At 42.8% G+C, this 14,931-nt stretch overlaps 1 protein-coding gene across 1 annotated transcript in view; it reads left to right on the top strand.

Moving 5' to 3' along the window:
- ALG13 (ALG13 UDP-N-acetylglucosaminyltransferase subunit) overlaps positions 1 to 14,931 on the top strand; it is a 90,047-nt gene that overhangs the window by 54,310 nt on the left and 20,806 nt on the right. The window contains 3 exon segments of the mRNA XM_058659252.1: positions 10,415 to 10,447; positions 10,546 to 10,601; positions 14,092 to 14,160. Coding sequence (XP_058515235.1) covers positions 10,415 to 10,447; positions 10,546 to 10,601; positions 14,092 to 14,160 — 158 coding nt within the window.

Genomic DNA, 14,931 nt, shown 5'->3' on the forward strand with positions numbered 1-14,931 from the left:
AAGCACCGTGCCCGCCTAGCAGCACTTGAAACTTTTGCTATTCAAAAACAAATGAAGGCTAAATGTTTTAATTGTGGCAAGCCAGGACACCTTAGAAAAGATTGCCGAATGCTTCCTTCAACTCAAAAATACCCTGCGGATACTTTTAACAGTCACTCCCCTGGAATATGTCCTAAGTGCCGAAGAGGCCAACACTGGAAAAAAGAATGTAAATCCAAATTTGACCGTGATGGCAGATGCCTGTGGCCAGAAGACTCTGGGAGGGGCCAGCCCCAGGTCCCAAACATTCACAGGTTTATAAAATGGGAATCTGCAGAGAAGCTACAAACTTAAAACTGCCACTGGTTCTGGCCCATTGTCCCACTCACCACTTTCTGTGGGGGTCTCCGCTGCACTTTCTCTTCTTCTTTCAAGTCCCCGTTCAGGCGCCAGTTGTCGCTGTCCCGCAGCGATGGACTTGGTGCACGGAGCCGATAATAACACGCGTGGACCCCTGACTGATGGTCAAAAGCCGAGGTTTATTAGTAGCATCAGACTTTATACTCTGAGGGTCATATAGGATAAGGGAGGAAGTGCTGAGCTTATCAACAAAACCATTAATGCTTGTTTGGAACTCCTTTTGTCTTGTATATTCCACCAGGTGTTCTCATATACATATGCAGATGATATCCAATAAGGTATACAAAAGGTAGCCATTTGGTTATTCTCCTCCAAATATTATCCAACCAACTGTAGTCCTGTGCTCACTGACCTTTTCGGGTCACAATGTCCTCCTACATTGGCTGTCATATCCTCTGTGTGCATCTGGACATGCTGTCCCCTGCATGAGCATTAGCAACTAAGGGAGGCTCAGTCCCGATACATGTACTCCAAGGGTGAACCACATATCCTGCGATTTTCTGTATGTCTGAGGTCTGAGTCCGTGATCTAGTTTGGGAATCCCCTGAGGAACTTTGCCTGGGATGACCTCAGGTGTGACTCTTGTATGCGCCAGCCACTGCAGGGTCAGGTTCAGTCCATCATGCACCAGCCAGAACACATACTGATGGATGCAGCTGCCTGGTCAGTTCTGCCCCCAGCCCCATTTCTTTTTTTTTTTTTTTTTCTTTTTTTTTTTTAAGATTTATTCATTTTATTACAGTCAGATATACAGAGAGGAGAGACAGAGAGGAAGATCTTCTGTCCGATGATTCACTCCCCAAGTGAGCCGCAACGGGCCAGTGCGTGCCAATCCAAAGCCGGGAACCTAGAACCTCTTCCGGGCCTCCCACGCGGGTGCAGGGTCCCAATGCATTGGGCCATCCTTGACTGCTTTCCCAGGCCACAAGCAGGGAGCTGGATGGGAAGTGGAGCTGCCGGGATTAGAACCGGCGCCCATATGGGATCCCGGGGCTTTCAAGGCGAGGACTTTAGCCGCTAGGCCACGCCGCCAGGCCCCAGCCCCATTTCTTGTATGAACTGCAGCCTAGCCCAGGCCAGCTTATCACAAGCATAGTCTTCATGCACACTAGGGAACGCTGTGGCCTACTCAGCCACGACCCCTAAAAATCTCCCCAGCAGGCCTGTCCCCAGCCCCATTTTTATGTGTGCTGGCATGTGCTACATCTGTGCTACATCCTAGCTCAATCTGTCCTGCATTCCATCTAGTTCTTGTGCACACCCATGGGTGATGCAGCTTAGCTCAACCAGACCCGCTTCCAGACCCAGCTCACATATGCTAATGGATACTGCGGCCTTGACCAAGCCTGGCCCACCCCCAGCCCTGGCTCTTCTGATCATCAGCAGTAGCTGCAGCGCAATAGGGCAGTGCCCACAATCCTGTTGGGCCCATTTCCCAGCCCTGTATCGTTTGCTAGCCAGGAGTACTGTGTCCCAACTTGACATGATTTAAACACAGACCTGGCAACTACCAAGTGGGTGCTGTGGCCTAACCTGGTTGACATGCATCCATTCTGGCTCTCAGGTGTGCCAGCTGTTGTGACAACCTAGCCCAGCCTAGCCCAGCCTAGCCCACCCTTAACATGTCCCATCCCTAGCCCTGGCTCCTGTGCTCACCAGCAGGAGCTACAGCCCAGCAGGGTAGTCCCTAAGGTTTTCTTACCAGGCTCACTACCAGCCCCTGGTATTGCATGTGCCAGCAGCTGCTACAACCCAGTCTGAGATGGCCTGCCCCCAGTCTCAGTGTTTGTCAGCAGGGGCTAGAGACTGGCCCAGCCCACCCTTAGTTCCCAGCTCTCACTAGCAGGTGCAGCAGCCTAGCCCAGCCTGACTCCTTTACAGTTCCAGCCCCTTCCCAGCCCTGGCTCCTGTGAGGGTCATTGAATCCTGCAGTCCAGCTTGTCTCAGCTTGTCACCATCCCTAGCTTTCCATGGAAACTGGAGGGTGCTGCAGACCCCACAGAGGTAAGCCCACAGGTCCACTACAGAATTGTCCCCTGATCCAGTTCTCTTATATTCAGTGACTGCTGTGGCCCAGTCTGAGGTGGCCCACCCCCTGCTCTGACATGTGGGTGGGTACTGCAGCCTATCCCTTCCAGGCATTCCCCAAACCGCAGCTTTTGTGTGTACCAGTGGTCGACAGGTGATGCTGTTTAGCCCAGTCCAGGTCTCCCCTGTAGGTGGCTACCTTGGCCTGACCCAGATAGACACGCTCTCTGGTTGTCCCCTTTAAACCACTCGGGTATCAGTTTCCCTTCCTACCTGTGTCATATTTGTATGACACGGTGGCCCAGTCCATGGAAGACCCCAGGAGTCATTCCTCCCCTGTAAAACATGCCCTCAGTGACTCCCACTCCAATATGTCCCCAGACCTCCTTTCCTGGGCAATCTGCAGCCTAGGGGCTGGGATTCCCCACCTTCCCCACATATACTGAAAATTTTTAAAAAGAAAAATAGAAGAAGAAATAGAATAGGCAACTATGCTGGTACATTACTGTAAACACAGATTTGGTTTTAACCAGGCCCGAAATGCCTGCCAGCTTTTGGTTGCTTTTCTTCAGCAGTGTAACACTTGCATAGGTACTAGGATGCCTAGGCAGTTTCCTATATAGCTAGGTGTAACATTTTCAGTTCTTTGCATAGATATTTATTTTTATTTTAATATTTACATAGTTGAGAGGGATGCAAGCTAATGTGGGCCTCTGGTTAGGGTGGGGATAGTCACTGTACGGAAGAAGCTGAGTGGGACAAATGTTTCAGTTTTTTTTTCCTCCTGTGTCCACAGTAGGGGAAAGAGGCAACCACTGGTTGCTGTCAAACTACATCAGCAACCAGGAATGGGGGACAGTCATTGGGTGATGCCTTAGTAAGACCCCAATATGGAAGTGTTCTGAGGCTGTTAGTTGAGTAGCTTTGATATTTCTGAGACATTGCACCAGGATTGAGAAAATGTTTCTAAGGTTTATTGGGTAACTACATTCACCTTAGTGCATCCGCAGGCTCAGGAACATGTTGAAGTTTGCGGAGGGTTCCTCGAGAACATTAGTGGACAGAGGCTGATTGGTTCATCTTACACCTTTAAACAATTCAACAGTCAGAGCTAGGACATAATGGAGCTAGCTAGAAAATTTATAGTCATCAGTTAGATAAAATTTAAAAGGAGATGTTATAGTAATGTGTATTTTGAAACTGTAGCTTTAATAGAGGATTAGATTTTAATTCCACGTATCAATGATAAATATTTTTAAAATGCTGCAAACCGTGCTCTAAAGAATATTGTATCCTTCCTCACCAATAACACGTTTTTTAACAATGAGAACTTAATGAGAGACAAAGAACATAAAGATTACTTCAATAGAATATGAAATCTGTGTCTCATAGTCTGTCACCAAAATGGAAATAAAAAACTTCACGAGTTACTACATGTGCTCATCTCATAATTTGGAACAATTTAGCAGAGGATTCAATTCTAATTCTATGCCAGTTTATCTTTGCTATTAATGCTACATTTTTAGAGAATGCTGTGAACAATACTTGAAGAGTTATATTTAATCACAGTACAAATGTTGTTCATAGAATATAAATGGCTAAGAATACTTAAGATTACATTTAGAAAATATTTAAATTAAAAATTTTAACTGTAAATATCGCTCTAGGGGGCCTGTAACAGGAACCATTGTTTTTGATGGGCTCTGTTAAGTTGCAAAACAAGTTTGGAAAGTAACAAGCTAGTTTTTTAAGGATGATGTTAATTGGCCTACCTCTTACCTGCTGCCACCACATTCCAAGGAGAGGAAAGGAACCTTTAAACTGACCTCTTGGGAAACTGCAGCCACTGGGAGTAGCTGGTTTAACACAGAGCAATTACAGAAGATGCCAGGGAGGTGGGCAAGGACAGCAGTTGTGACTGCTGCTCAGGTGGAAGGGGGAAAGAGCCAGACAGAGTTTTGTCCCTGAGGTGGCTGGGCAGCAAATGATTGGGATTTAGCATATGGAGGAAGCCAAGTAATAGAGGTGGATTTTCCTGGGTAGAATGCTTGGAAGTCTGATTAGAGAGAGTGAGGTGAAGAGTTTGGGGATTCAGAATGTTCTAGAAGAACTTGAGACGGTGAGCAGGATTGAGAGTGAAGGTGAGAATAAAGGAAAAAGCAGATTTGAACATAGGAAATACCTAACCATTTCCCATTGCAGTGACAGAATTTACCTGGATCATGGAAAATTCAGAGATCAAATTTCCTTTTTTTTTTTTTTTTTTGTCAGATTGAGTCATTGTCTAATTTGTGTCAATTTCAAGCCACCTTGTTGAAGAAAATGAGTTGGATCCAGTGCAAGCTGTGTTGCAGAAGAAAATTAGGCTAGATGTCAAAGTTGTAGGGTTTTTGAGATTTTTTTTTTTAGGAGACAGGCAAGTGGTGACGCTAGGGAGCTTGGACTCTGCCGCCCTGCTGTAATGTCCAGAGCCCAAGGTGGTGGGATACACATAACCACAGAAAGGTCGGGCAGACAAGGGACATCTCCACAGTCCTCCCGGACCCTTCTCAGAGGGAGTTGGGCCAAACCTACTACAGTCCAGAGCTTACCGGAAGGCTCCTGGGAGTGGGGATTTTCGTAGAGGGCAAAGTTTGAGAGTACAAGTGGGAAAGGGACTCGTGGAGCGGTTATGCTTACCCATCAACCACAGCGAGCAATAGGCCACTGTTGATCTGATCAGTGTGGCTTGTGGAGTCAGCAGTGGCTGAGAGGCTATGAGAGGTTTCCTTCACAAGCTAGTCCAAGTTGGAGTCAGAAGAAGTGATTATGGGAGCTCAGATTCCTGAGCAGGGAGAGCAAATGTGAGACAGTCTGCCACCTCTGTGCGGGGGAGGGATGGAAGGCAAGATGGTAGAGAGAGTCCTACCCCTGGCACAACCTGCCTGGGGCTTTTCCCAGGTGGGTAGAGGAGTCCACGGAGGCTCAGTGTTCAATGGTCACTCTGGCCCTTGCTCTCTGTTTGCCGCAGAAACAAAGGGACCTTTGAAGAAGAGGAAGAGTTCATTGGAGCTCCTACCTGGAGAGCTGGCTTGAGTCAGAGGCTGGGCCCTCACTTCCTTCTGGGTTCAGCACCAAAATGTTAGGTTTGGGGGAAGCTCAGACACATATGAAAGAAAAAGAGACTTTTAGTTCAGGCGAAGGATTTTATTAGGAAAATGAGTCTCCCTGGCAGGAGAAGACTCAGAACCACTTCCACATGGCGGGGTGACGTATGAGGGAAATGGCCATCCAGGGTGAACAGCACTGGGGCTTTATACATCTTAGGCGCAGGGGATGGGAGAAGGCTGTAACTCCTGGGTTTGCAGCATATGAGGGATGATCTGTAGAGCAGGGTACTCATGATGGTGGGTGGATCCTGTAGGACATTCCAGACATTCTTAAAGAAATTCGGCCTGGATGATCCATCATGGATTATTCTCACTTTGCCTCAAGCCAGTGTTCACTGTCCTGTAGCGATGGGCTTGGTGTTGCATGGAGCCTATAGTAACATGCGTGGACTCTGACTGATGATCAATAGCCGAGGTTTATTTGTTGGCATCAGACCTTTATAGACCAAGGATCACATAGGATAAGGGAGGAGGTATTGAGCTTCTCTACAGAACCCATCAGTTGTTTCTATACCCTTGTTTGTAACTCTTCTGTTTTGTATATTCCACCAAGTTTTCTCATTCACATGCTATCCACTCAGTTGTTCTCATCCATTTAGTTATACATTTAGTTATACGAACGGTACACATGCAGTTGTTCTCATGCAAATGTTATCCTATCAGTTGTAATGCTGTGCTCCTTGAACTTCTAGGTCACAATGTCCTTCTGCAGGCCAGCACCCTGTGCTTACCAGCCTAGCAGCTGTCACGTGCTCTGTGTGCATCTGGGCATGCTATTTACCGCACAGCATCAGCAACTGAGGAGACCCAGTCTTGATACATGCCCTCAAGGTTGGACCATGTATCATGATTTTCCCTGTGGCCAGGATTTCAATCCAGCCATCTAATTGGGAAGTTCCCCAGAAACCTCACTTAAGGTAACCTCAGACTTGACTCCCATGAGCACCAGCTAGTGTAGGGTTAGGTTTGGTCTGTCACCTGCACCAGCCAACGCACGTACTGGTGGATGCAGCTGCCTAGTCAGTTCACCCCAATTCCCATCTCACATGAATTGATGGGTGCTGCAGTTTAGCCCAGTCCAGCCCACCACAGACATGATCTTTATACACACCACAGGATGCTATGACCTACTCAGGCAACCCTCTAATAACCTCCTACCAGTCCCATCCTCAGCCGTGGTTTTTATGTGTGCCAGAATGTGCTGCAGCCTAGCCTGGTCCATCTGGCATCTCATCTAGCTGTGTGTACACCCATGGGTATTGCAGCTTAGCTCGGCGTTATACCCCCCTAAACCCGGCCCACACATATGCTGATGGGTGTTGCCACCTTAACTAGCCTGACCTATCCCCAGCCCTGGATCTCATGTACACCAGCAGGAGCTATAGCATAGCAGGGGAGTGCCCACAGTTCCCTTACTGAGTCCATTCCCAGCCTTGGATCTTGTGTCTGCCAGGTGACACTGTGGTCCAGCCTGACATGACTTGAACCCAGTCCTTGCTCTTGCCAGCTAGTGCTGCACCTAGCCTGCTGGCCCACATGCATTCTGGCTTTCATGTGTGTCAGCTGGTGCTGCCCTGCCTGGCCTGGCCAACCTCCCCACTTCCAGCTCACACGCTTACCAGTGGAAGCAGTGACCCAGCAGGGGAGTCTCTGAGGTTACCCTACCAGGCTCATTTTAGGCCTCAGTTCTTGCACTTTCCAACAAGTGATGCAGCCAAGTCTGAGATGGCACATCCTCCAGTCTGGGCATTTACCAACATGTGCTATAGCCCGGTTCAACCTATTCTGCCCCCAGTCCAGCTCTGACTGGTGAGTATATTAGCATAGGTCTTAGTGACTTTTATTTGATGAGAGAGGAGTATAAAAACATATCCTTAATTGATAAGACATATTTAAATAATTCTCCTTAGCATTTGTTTAACTACTTTGGCCTTTTCATATGACTACCTTGTATTTTACAAGACTGTTTTAGAATGTCTTTTTCACCCAAAGAAGTTTAGTTGACCTATAAACACTGCTATTTATTGAATCCTAAAGTAATTGTGTTTATACTTTAATATAGTTTTTCCTGTAATATCCTTAGGGATATGGTATTCCTGTTTTGTCTGTGAGGAAATGTGAAATTCAAATGACATGTTCAAGGTCATAATGTTGATAAATGGCAGATATGTAATATTTATGTAACAGTTTTGTTAGTATATAACTTCTTTAAAGTGTATAATTCAATGATTTTTTTACATTCAGAATAACATAACATAGTTAGTATTAGAGAATTTTTGTCACTCTAGAAATCAATTTAGTACCTATTTGCTCCCATTTCCCATATTTAGTAACTCTGTGGCCAGTCATTGGTAACAATGTTTTCTTTATGTCTAGGGATTTACCTGTTCTGGTCTTTGTAATATAAGAGTCTTCATAAAGTTCATGTAAAATGTGTATTGTTTGAATTTGTTTTCTACAACTTTTTTTTTTTAAATTGTTTTTGACAATCTTGACATAATTAAGGTAAAGAAAGTTCAAGCTCTACAGGAAGATGGGCAAAACAATTAGTTCCGCATTGTTTCCTTAACATATCTGATATAAAAGGGGATTTTAAGGGAGAAGCCCCACCCAGTTTCCCACCCACCCCAGGTCCCAGATGTAGGGCATGCTCCGAGGGTCTTGCTCAAGTGGTTTTGATAGTTCAACAGTTCTGAATTGCTGCCACTCTCACCACTCCAAGCACGATGAGGTCATTGGAGAATTCACTGATTGACATAGTCCATCGTAGAGTCTCCGTTTGCCCAGTATTTCCATTGCCAACATATAGTTGAGGTGGTTGATTGACTTGTTCTGTCCTCTGTCTTTTGATGGTTAGGGTTCTGAGTCCGGAAGCTCGATTGAGGGGATCCCCAAAGAAACTTTGTCTGAGGTGTTCCCAGACCAGATTCTTGTATGTACTCAGAAGCACAGGGCCCGGCACAGTCCATTGCCCTGATCAGCTGGTGGTTTACAACTTTTTTTTTAATAGCATGACCCTATGTGAGGACAGAGATAGATCTTGGACTCAAGTGTATCTGACTCCAGATACTATGTATGCATACATGTATGCCCGTAACAGATGTTATATTGCTTCCCACCATGGATATGTTTATTTTTTCCATCTTAACTAGTAAATGGTAATATGGTAAAACAGTTCAGATTAGGTGGCATGAGATATTTTGCATGACTTGACTTCTCTTATATTAAGTAGAAGAAAATGCAGTATATATTTGTAACAATTTGAGGAGCAAAAAATATAGCACAAGATTGATATGTGAAAATGTAATTGTGTGCATGCATGTTTTTTTTAAGATTTATTTATTTTTATTGCAAAGTCAGATATACAGAGAGAGGAGGAGAGACAGAGGGGAAGATCTTCCGTCCGATGATTCACTCCCCAAGTGAGCCGCAACGGGCCAGTGCGTGCCAATCCAAAGCCGGGAACCAGGAAACTCTTCTGGGTCTCCCAAGCGGGCGCAGTGTCCCAAAGCCTTGGGCCATCCTCGTCTGCTTTCCCAGGCCACAAGCAGGGAGCTGGATGGGAAGTGGAGCTGCCGGGATTAGAACCGGCGCCCACATGGGATCCCGGGGCTTTCAAGGCGAGGACTTTAGCCGCCAGGCCTCGCCGCCGGGCCCGCATGTTCTTTTTTAATGCAAATATTTATTTATTTGCTTATTTATTGAGTTTTTGGATGCAATTATGTAGGGTCTGGGATTCCCCCCCACAAATTCTCACCCCTGATTGATTTTCCCCGTGTTATAATAGTGTAATCCTTCATGAGGAGTTATAATACCATTAGTCTGTTATTTAAGTGTGTGCTGACATTTCTAGTACAGTGTCAAACTGCATGCATGTTCTTAAGGATGCTTCCTGTCTTCTTTTTTTAGCCCTGTGGGTAACATTAGGTAAACTGCTTGCCCATAGTGGCACAGTTAATATAACCAGATCTCTGTTCTCACCCTCAGTGCTGCTGTCTAAAGAAGCTGCCTGAAAATGTGGCTGATAAGTACTAAAGAATCAAATTCAGTTCAGACTGGTAAAGTTTTATGTAGTGGAAAACTGTCCAGTTGAACATTGACTTCTTCGTTTCAGCAGTGCATTAATCTGATAGCCAAGTCCTTCATTATACTGAGCCTTCCTTTCAGGAAAAATTATACTAAACCTATTACTGATATAGAACAGGCATAGAACATATGAGGCATTCCATATCCCTTTATTGTCTACCTCAGGAAACTGAGTTATACTGAGATTATAGTCTTCATTTGAGTGTATTATGTTAAATAAATTCTAAATATTTTTTGCTTTTGTTAACTATCCTCAAAACCCAATACGAGCTAGGTGCTGTTACCCATTTTACAGGGAAGAAACTGAGGGCCAAAGATGACATAACTTACCTAATGTAGCTAATCAAGATTCAAATCTAGGCAATCCCAGCTCCAGGCCTTGTGTGCTGTCACACTACACTGCCTCACTAGGAAAAGTTGAACACAGCTGTATTATTCACTTTGATGGAACTCTTAAGGGCATTTTGTTATGCCTGAAAAATTGTACAATGTAAAATAAAATTTTCTCTTTAGAAAAGGGGAGGCATTTTCAGGAGAATTTGTATTGTTTATAGCTAATCTTTTGCTTCAGTATCAGCTAGTATGAAAGCTGAAATGGTTTCTAAGGATGTTGTTTTAGTTTTGCACATACAGCTATGAAGCTTAAGAAAAAAAAAAACAGGTGAATAAAAACCAGGAAAAGTAAGTGCTGAACATTTGGTTCTCTGAAACTAAGAAAATCTTTGTAAATATACTACTGTCTTTTTTTCTAGGGGAGTATCATGAAGAATATCTTTATCCTTCAGGTCAGTGAGATGTAGATATAATCTGAGATTCATCATTGTTTATTGAATTTCAAATTATAAAATAATGCTTATATTTTACTTTGAGTATTGTCTTCTAGAACCAGACTATGAAACTTCAGGTGTTTACAGCACAACTGCATCTACAGCAAACTTGGTAGGTATTAATAATAGCGAATTCTTATGGTTCCTACTATATACTAGTGCACTGTTCTAGGAAATATACATGAAAATTTATTCAAATCAAATGTGTACGGCAGTTAGGATTATTATCACTTCTTAGGTGAATTGAAGCAGAAATTAAATAACTTATCCAAGATCGTACTGCATTTCTGAAATTGATCTATTCAGGAGTATTCCTAATGTGTGTTGTTAGTATAAGAGGAAATTTTAACATAGTAGTGATGGTTTTTAGGAGATTGTATTTGATTTTTGAATGAGTTAAAATGGAACGTAAGTCTCAATCATTTAATACAGCAACAGTGTGCTTCTTGGTTCTGTTACATGTCCAGTACAGGTCTATAAAGCACTAAGGGACACATAAGGATAGACGCTCCACTCTGATTGCCAAGAGGGGAAATAAAAACTGATAAATGGTGCATTGAGTCCTAGAGGAGCTTCTAACAGAAGTGACACACAAAACTTTCTTTTCATTGTGTTGACCAGAGCAGATTCAACTGAAAAGTCCCATTTCCTTGTGCTTGAAAGGCAAAATGTTGACAGTGCTAAGGATTACAATATCCAACTTGACCTCCCTTCCACAGAAAAAATATTTGCTTTTGACCCCAGAAGAGACAAACCTAAAAGTCCAGTGCAGTGTACTCAAATTCGAAGCCAAGGATTTCTGGGTAATGTGTTAAACTCTGTATATTGGATTCAGATGTGACACCTCTTGGTTGTGATGCCTAAAGCAAGATGAAAGATTTAACCATGCCCACTCACATTCAAGCTACAGTTATAGAGCAGGGGATGAAAATTTAAATAAATTCCTGCAAAGAGTGAATTGGTAAAACCATTAATTACTGTCCCATAGCAATTCTGAAATCTTGGACAGACAATACGAAGAACCCTAGCTTGGTCATGGGGAACTGTTCTTTGGTTTTGTTCTTTTCAGGGTCTCTTGTTGTTCCAAGTCTCTCCTTTCTTTCAAAAACAAAATTTCAGTCCACTGCATAATCACAGGCTTAATGCACCACTAATCATAATATTCAAAAAGTAGGAAATAGAAACACGACAGTTCTATAGGAGTATAAACAAGGGCTACAAACAACAATCAAATCACAGGATGTCCATTTCATGCCTATACATGTTTTTATAATATATACTTCACTACATATAGGCGAAAACATGCTATTTGTATTTTGAGGACTGGCTTATTTCACTAAGCATAATTATTTCCAATTGCATCCATTTACTTGCAGAATACAAGATTTCATTCTTTATGGATAAGTAGTATTCTTTATATATTTATCCAGTGATCAGTTGATGGTTGATTCCATAATTTGCCTTTTGTGAGTTGACCTGCAATAAATGTGATGGTCAAAATAACTTTCATATGCTGATTTCATTTAGTTTGGGTCATTTCCTAAGAGTGGGAGTCACATGGTAAATCTAATTTCAGATTTCTGTAGAATTGTCATATTGACTTCCATAATGGTTATATTAGTATACATTTCCACCCATAGTATATTGGAGTGTTTTTTGCCTTATATTGTTACCAGGTATTCATTGTTTTTTGATATTTGGAAAATTGGATGAAGTGGATTCTCATTGTGGTTTTTATTTGCATTTCCCTGGTGCCTAGTAATCCTGAGCATTTTTTCCTGTGTCTGTTGGCCACTTGAATTTCATCCTTTGAAAACAGCCTGTTTATGTCGTTTGCCCGTTCTTTCTGTTGGCTCTTCACTTTGTTGTTTTACTGTGCAAAAGTTACTTAGCTTGATGTGTTCCCAATTGTTTACTTTTGTTTTGCTTGTCTGTGTTTCTGGGGTCTTTTCCAAAAAGTCTGCCTAAGCCTATGTCTTACAGGGTTTCTTTGATGCTTTCCTGTGGTAATTTGATGGTTTCAGGTCATAAATGTATATCCTTACTCAATTTTGAGTTGATTCTTTTAATAGGATGTGATATCAGGAGCTTGTTCCATATTTCTGCATGCAGATATCCAATTTTTTTCAGAATCTTTTGTTGAAGAGATTGTCATTTCTTCAGGGATTGATTTTAGCTCATTAGTCAGATATTAGTTGGTTGTAACTGTGGATTCAAGGATTGCTTTAGTCCTGTTTAAAAGGTTTTCAGTACTGGTACATGTATTCTTTTACTGAGAAATTCACTTATAATTTTATCTTTCACAGCTTAGGATTGTAGCAGTTGTTTTTTTTCTTTCTTTTTTTTTTTTAGAGATTAATTTTTATTGCAAAGTCAGATATAGAGAGAGGAGGAGAGACAGAGAGGAAGATCATCTGTCCGATGATTCACTCCCCAAGTGAGCACAATGGTCGGAGCTGAGCCAATCCAAAGCCACGAGGCAGGAACTTCCTCCAGGTCTCCCACATGGGTGCAGGGTCCCAAGGCTTTGGGCGTCCTCAACTACCTTCCCAGGCCACAAGCAGGGAGCTGGATGGGAAGTGGAGCTGCCAGGATTAGAACCAGCGACCATATGGGATCCCAGTGCTTACAAGGCGTGGACTTTAGCCACTAGGCCACCACTGCAGACCCAGCAGTTGTTTTTTCGATCCTTCCTATGTTCCTATATGCAAGGACTATTTGCTTTAATTTCTGGCCTGTAGTTGGTAATTCTTTATTATATGTGTTTGTCTTCAAAACTTTCATAGAGTGCCTGGCATGATAGCCTAGTGACTACATCCTCTCCTTGCACGCATTGGCATTCCTTGTAGACACTGGTTCTGATCCCACTTGCTCCATTTCCCATCCAACTCCCTGTTTGTGGCCTGGGAAAACAGCAGAGGACGACCCAAAGCCTTGGGACCCTACACCCACATGGGAGAACTGAAGGAGGCTCTTTGCTCCTGGCTTCTGATCAGCTCGGCTCCGGCCATTGCAGCCACTTAGGGAGTGAAATAGCATCTCTTTGTCTCTCCTTCTCTGTGTAAGTCTACCTTTCCAATACCAATAGATAAATCTTAAAAAAAAATTTAATAGAAAATCAATATTATGGAAAACTATATATGAATCTGATTTTTTTTAATACCAAAATAGCCTTCTTGAGGTTGGTTTTCTACTATCTGAAGTATTCTCATAGTTTTGCTAAATTTTGCCAACAGTTATCAAAACACAATAAATATTATAATTGGGTTTTCTAAACCACTTCTCGTAAGAGCTGCACATTCATAATCTGTTAGAGAAAGACCAAATAAATAATAGTAATCTGTGGAGTCATTCTATAACCTACCTAGAGATTCTGATCACATGTGGCTAATCCCAAGGCAGATTTGAAAATGTAACTGAAATTTAAATAGTTTCTCAGTGCCCTTTCTTATTTTTGAAGTAGAACTAGTAGTAGTTTTTCTAAAGGAATATATTCTGTCTGATGTAGCTTGGGACAGGGGTGAGCTAGCTGTTTGTTTGACTGCATCTTATCTAAGGCAGATGTGGAAGGATGCAAACACTACTTTCTGTGTTTCTTAAAGTCTCTTCAGGACAGAAGACCATGTTCTGTGCCTCAGGATGTAGTTACCTCATACAGCTACCCCCAGAAGGTAATTGTATACTGTTATCAAATAATAAAAGATCTGAATGAACATGAAATTTCTTTTATATCTATCACAAAAACAGCTGATTGTGTTCTTTTAAGTAGCGTTATACTTTATGATAGATGACACAGTGATTATGTAAATCAGTTCAATAGAATTGATTGAAAATCTGTGTCCCAGACACTGTTCCATGTGTTGTCATTAAACTACTCATAGCTTGCTGTGCACCTCTTCTGTGATGAGTGAGTTAATGTAAATAACCAATATGACTGTCTTATTGAAACATTTAAAGCTTTCCCATTAAGAATAGGAAGTTGGCATGAAAAAAGTACCTGAAGCCGTAGGCGTAACTACTCTTCCTGGGACTCATAAGAGATTGGGAAAAGCATTGAGAACAGAGCCTGTGAATCATTCCCTTTTGCAAAATGGATAGAAAAGTAACAGTCAAGAAGGAAGAGAAGTAGGAGAGTGTATTAATGTGGAAACCCCAGGAAGGGAATATTTCAAGAAGCCTCCTTTGCTGCTAAAGGATCAGGTGACATCAGGGTTAATAGCTCTATGAAGATTTGTTGCCACGGAGATTACAGGTGATTTTGAATGCAGTCTCAGAGGACCAGAGAGGGCATTATCCTCACTTCTATGGATGGTAAGGAAATGGAATTACCGGTGAAGACCGGATGCTCAAGAAGAGTCTTGCCACTTAATATCTGCAAAACTCTGTACTGGGTGCTAAGGGGAAGTGTGTTACAGAGCTGTGGCATAAGCAGACGGAAAAAT

This window comes from Ochotona princeps, chromosome X, assembly GCF_030435755.1.
Source record: "Ochotona princeps isolate mOchPri1 chromosome X, mOchPri1.hap1, whole genome shotgun sequence".
Taxonomy (NCBI): Eukaryota; Metazoa; Chordata; class Mammalia; order Lagomorpha; family Ochotonidae; genus Ochotona; species Ochotona princeps.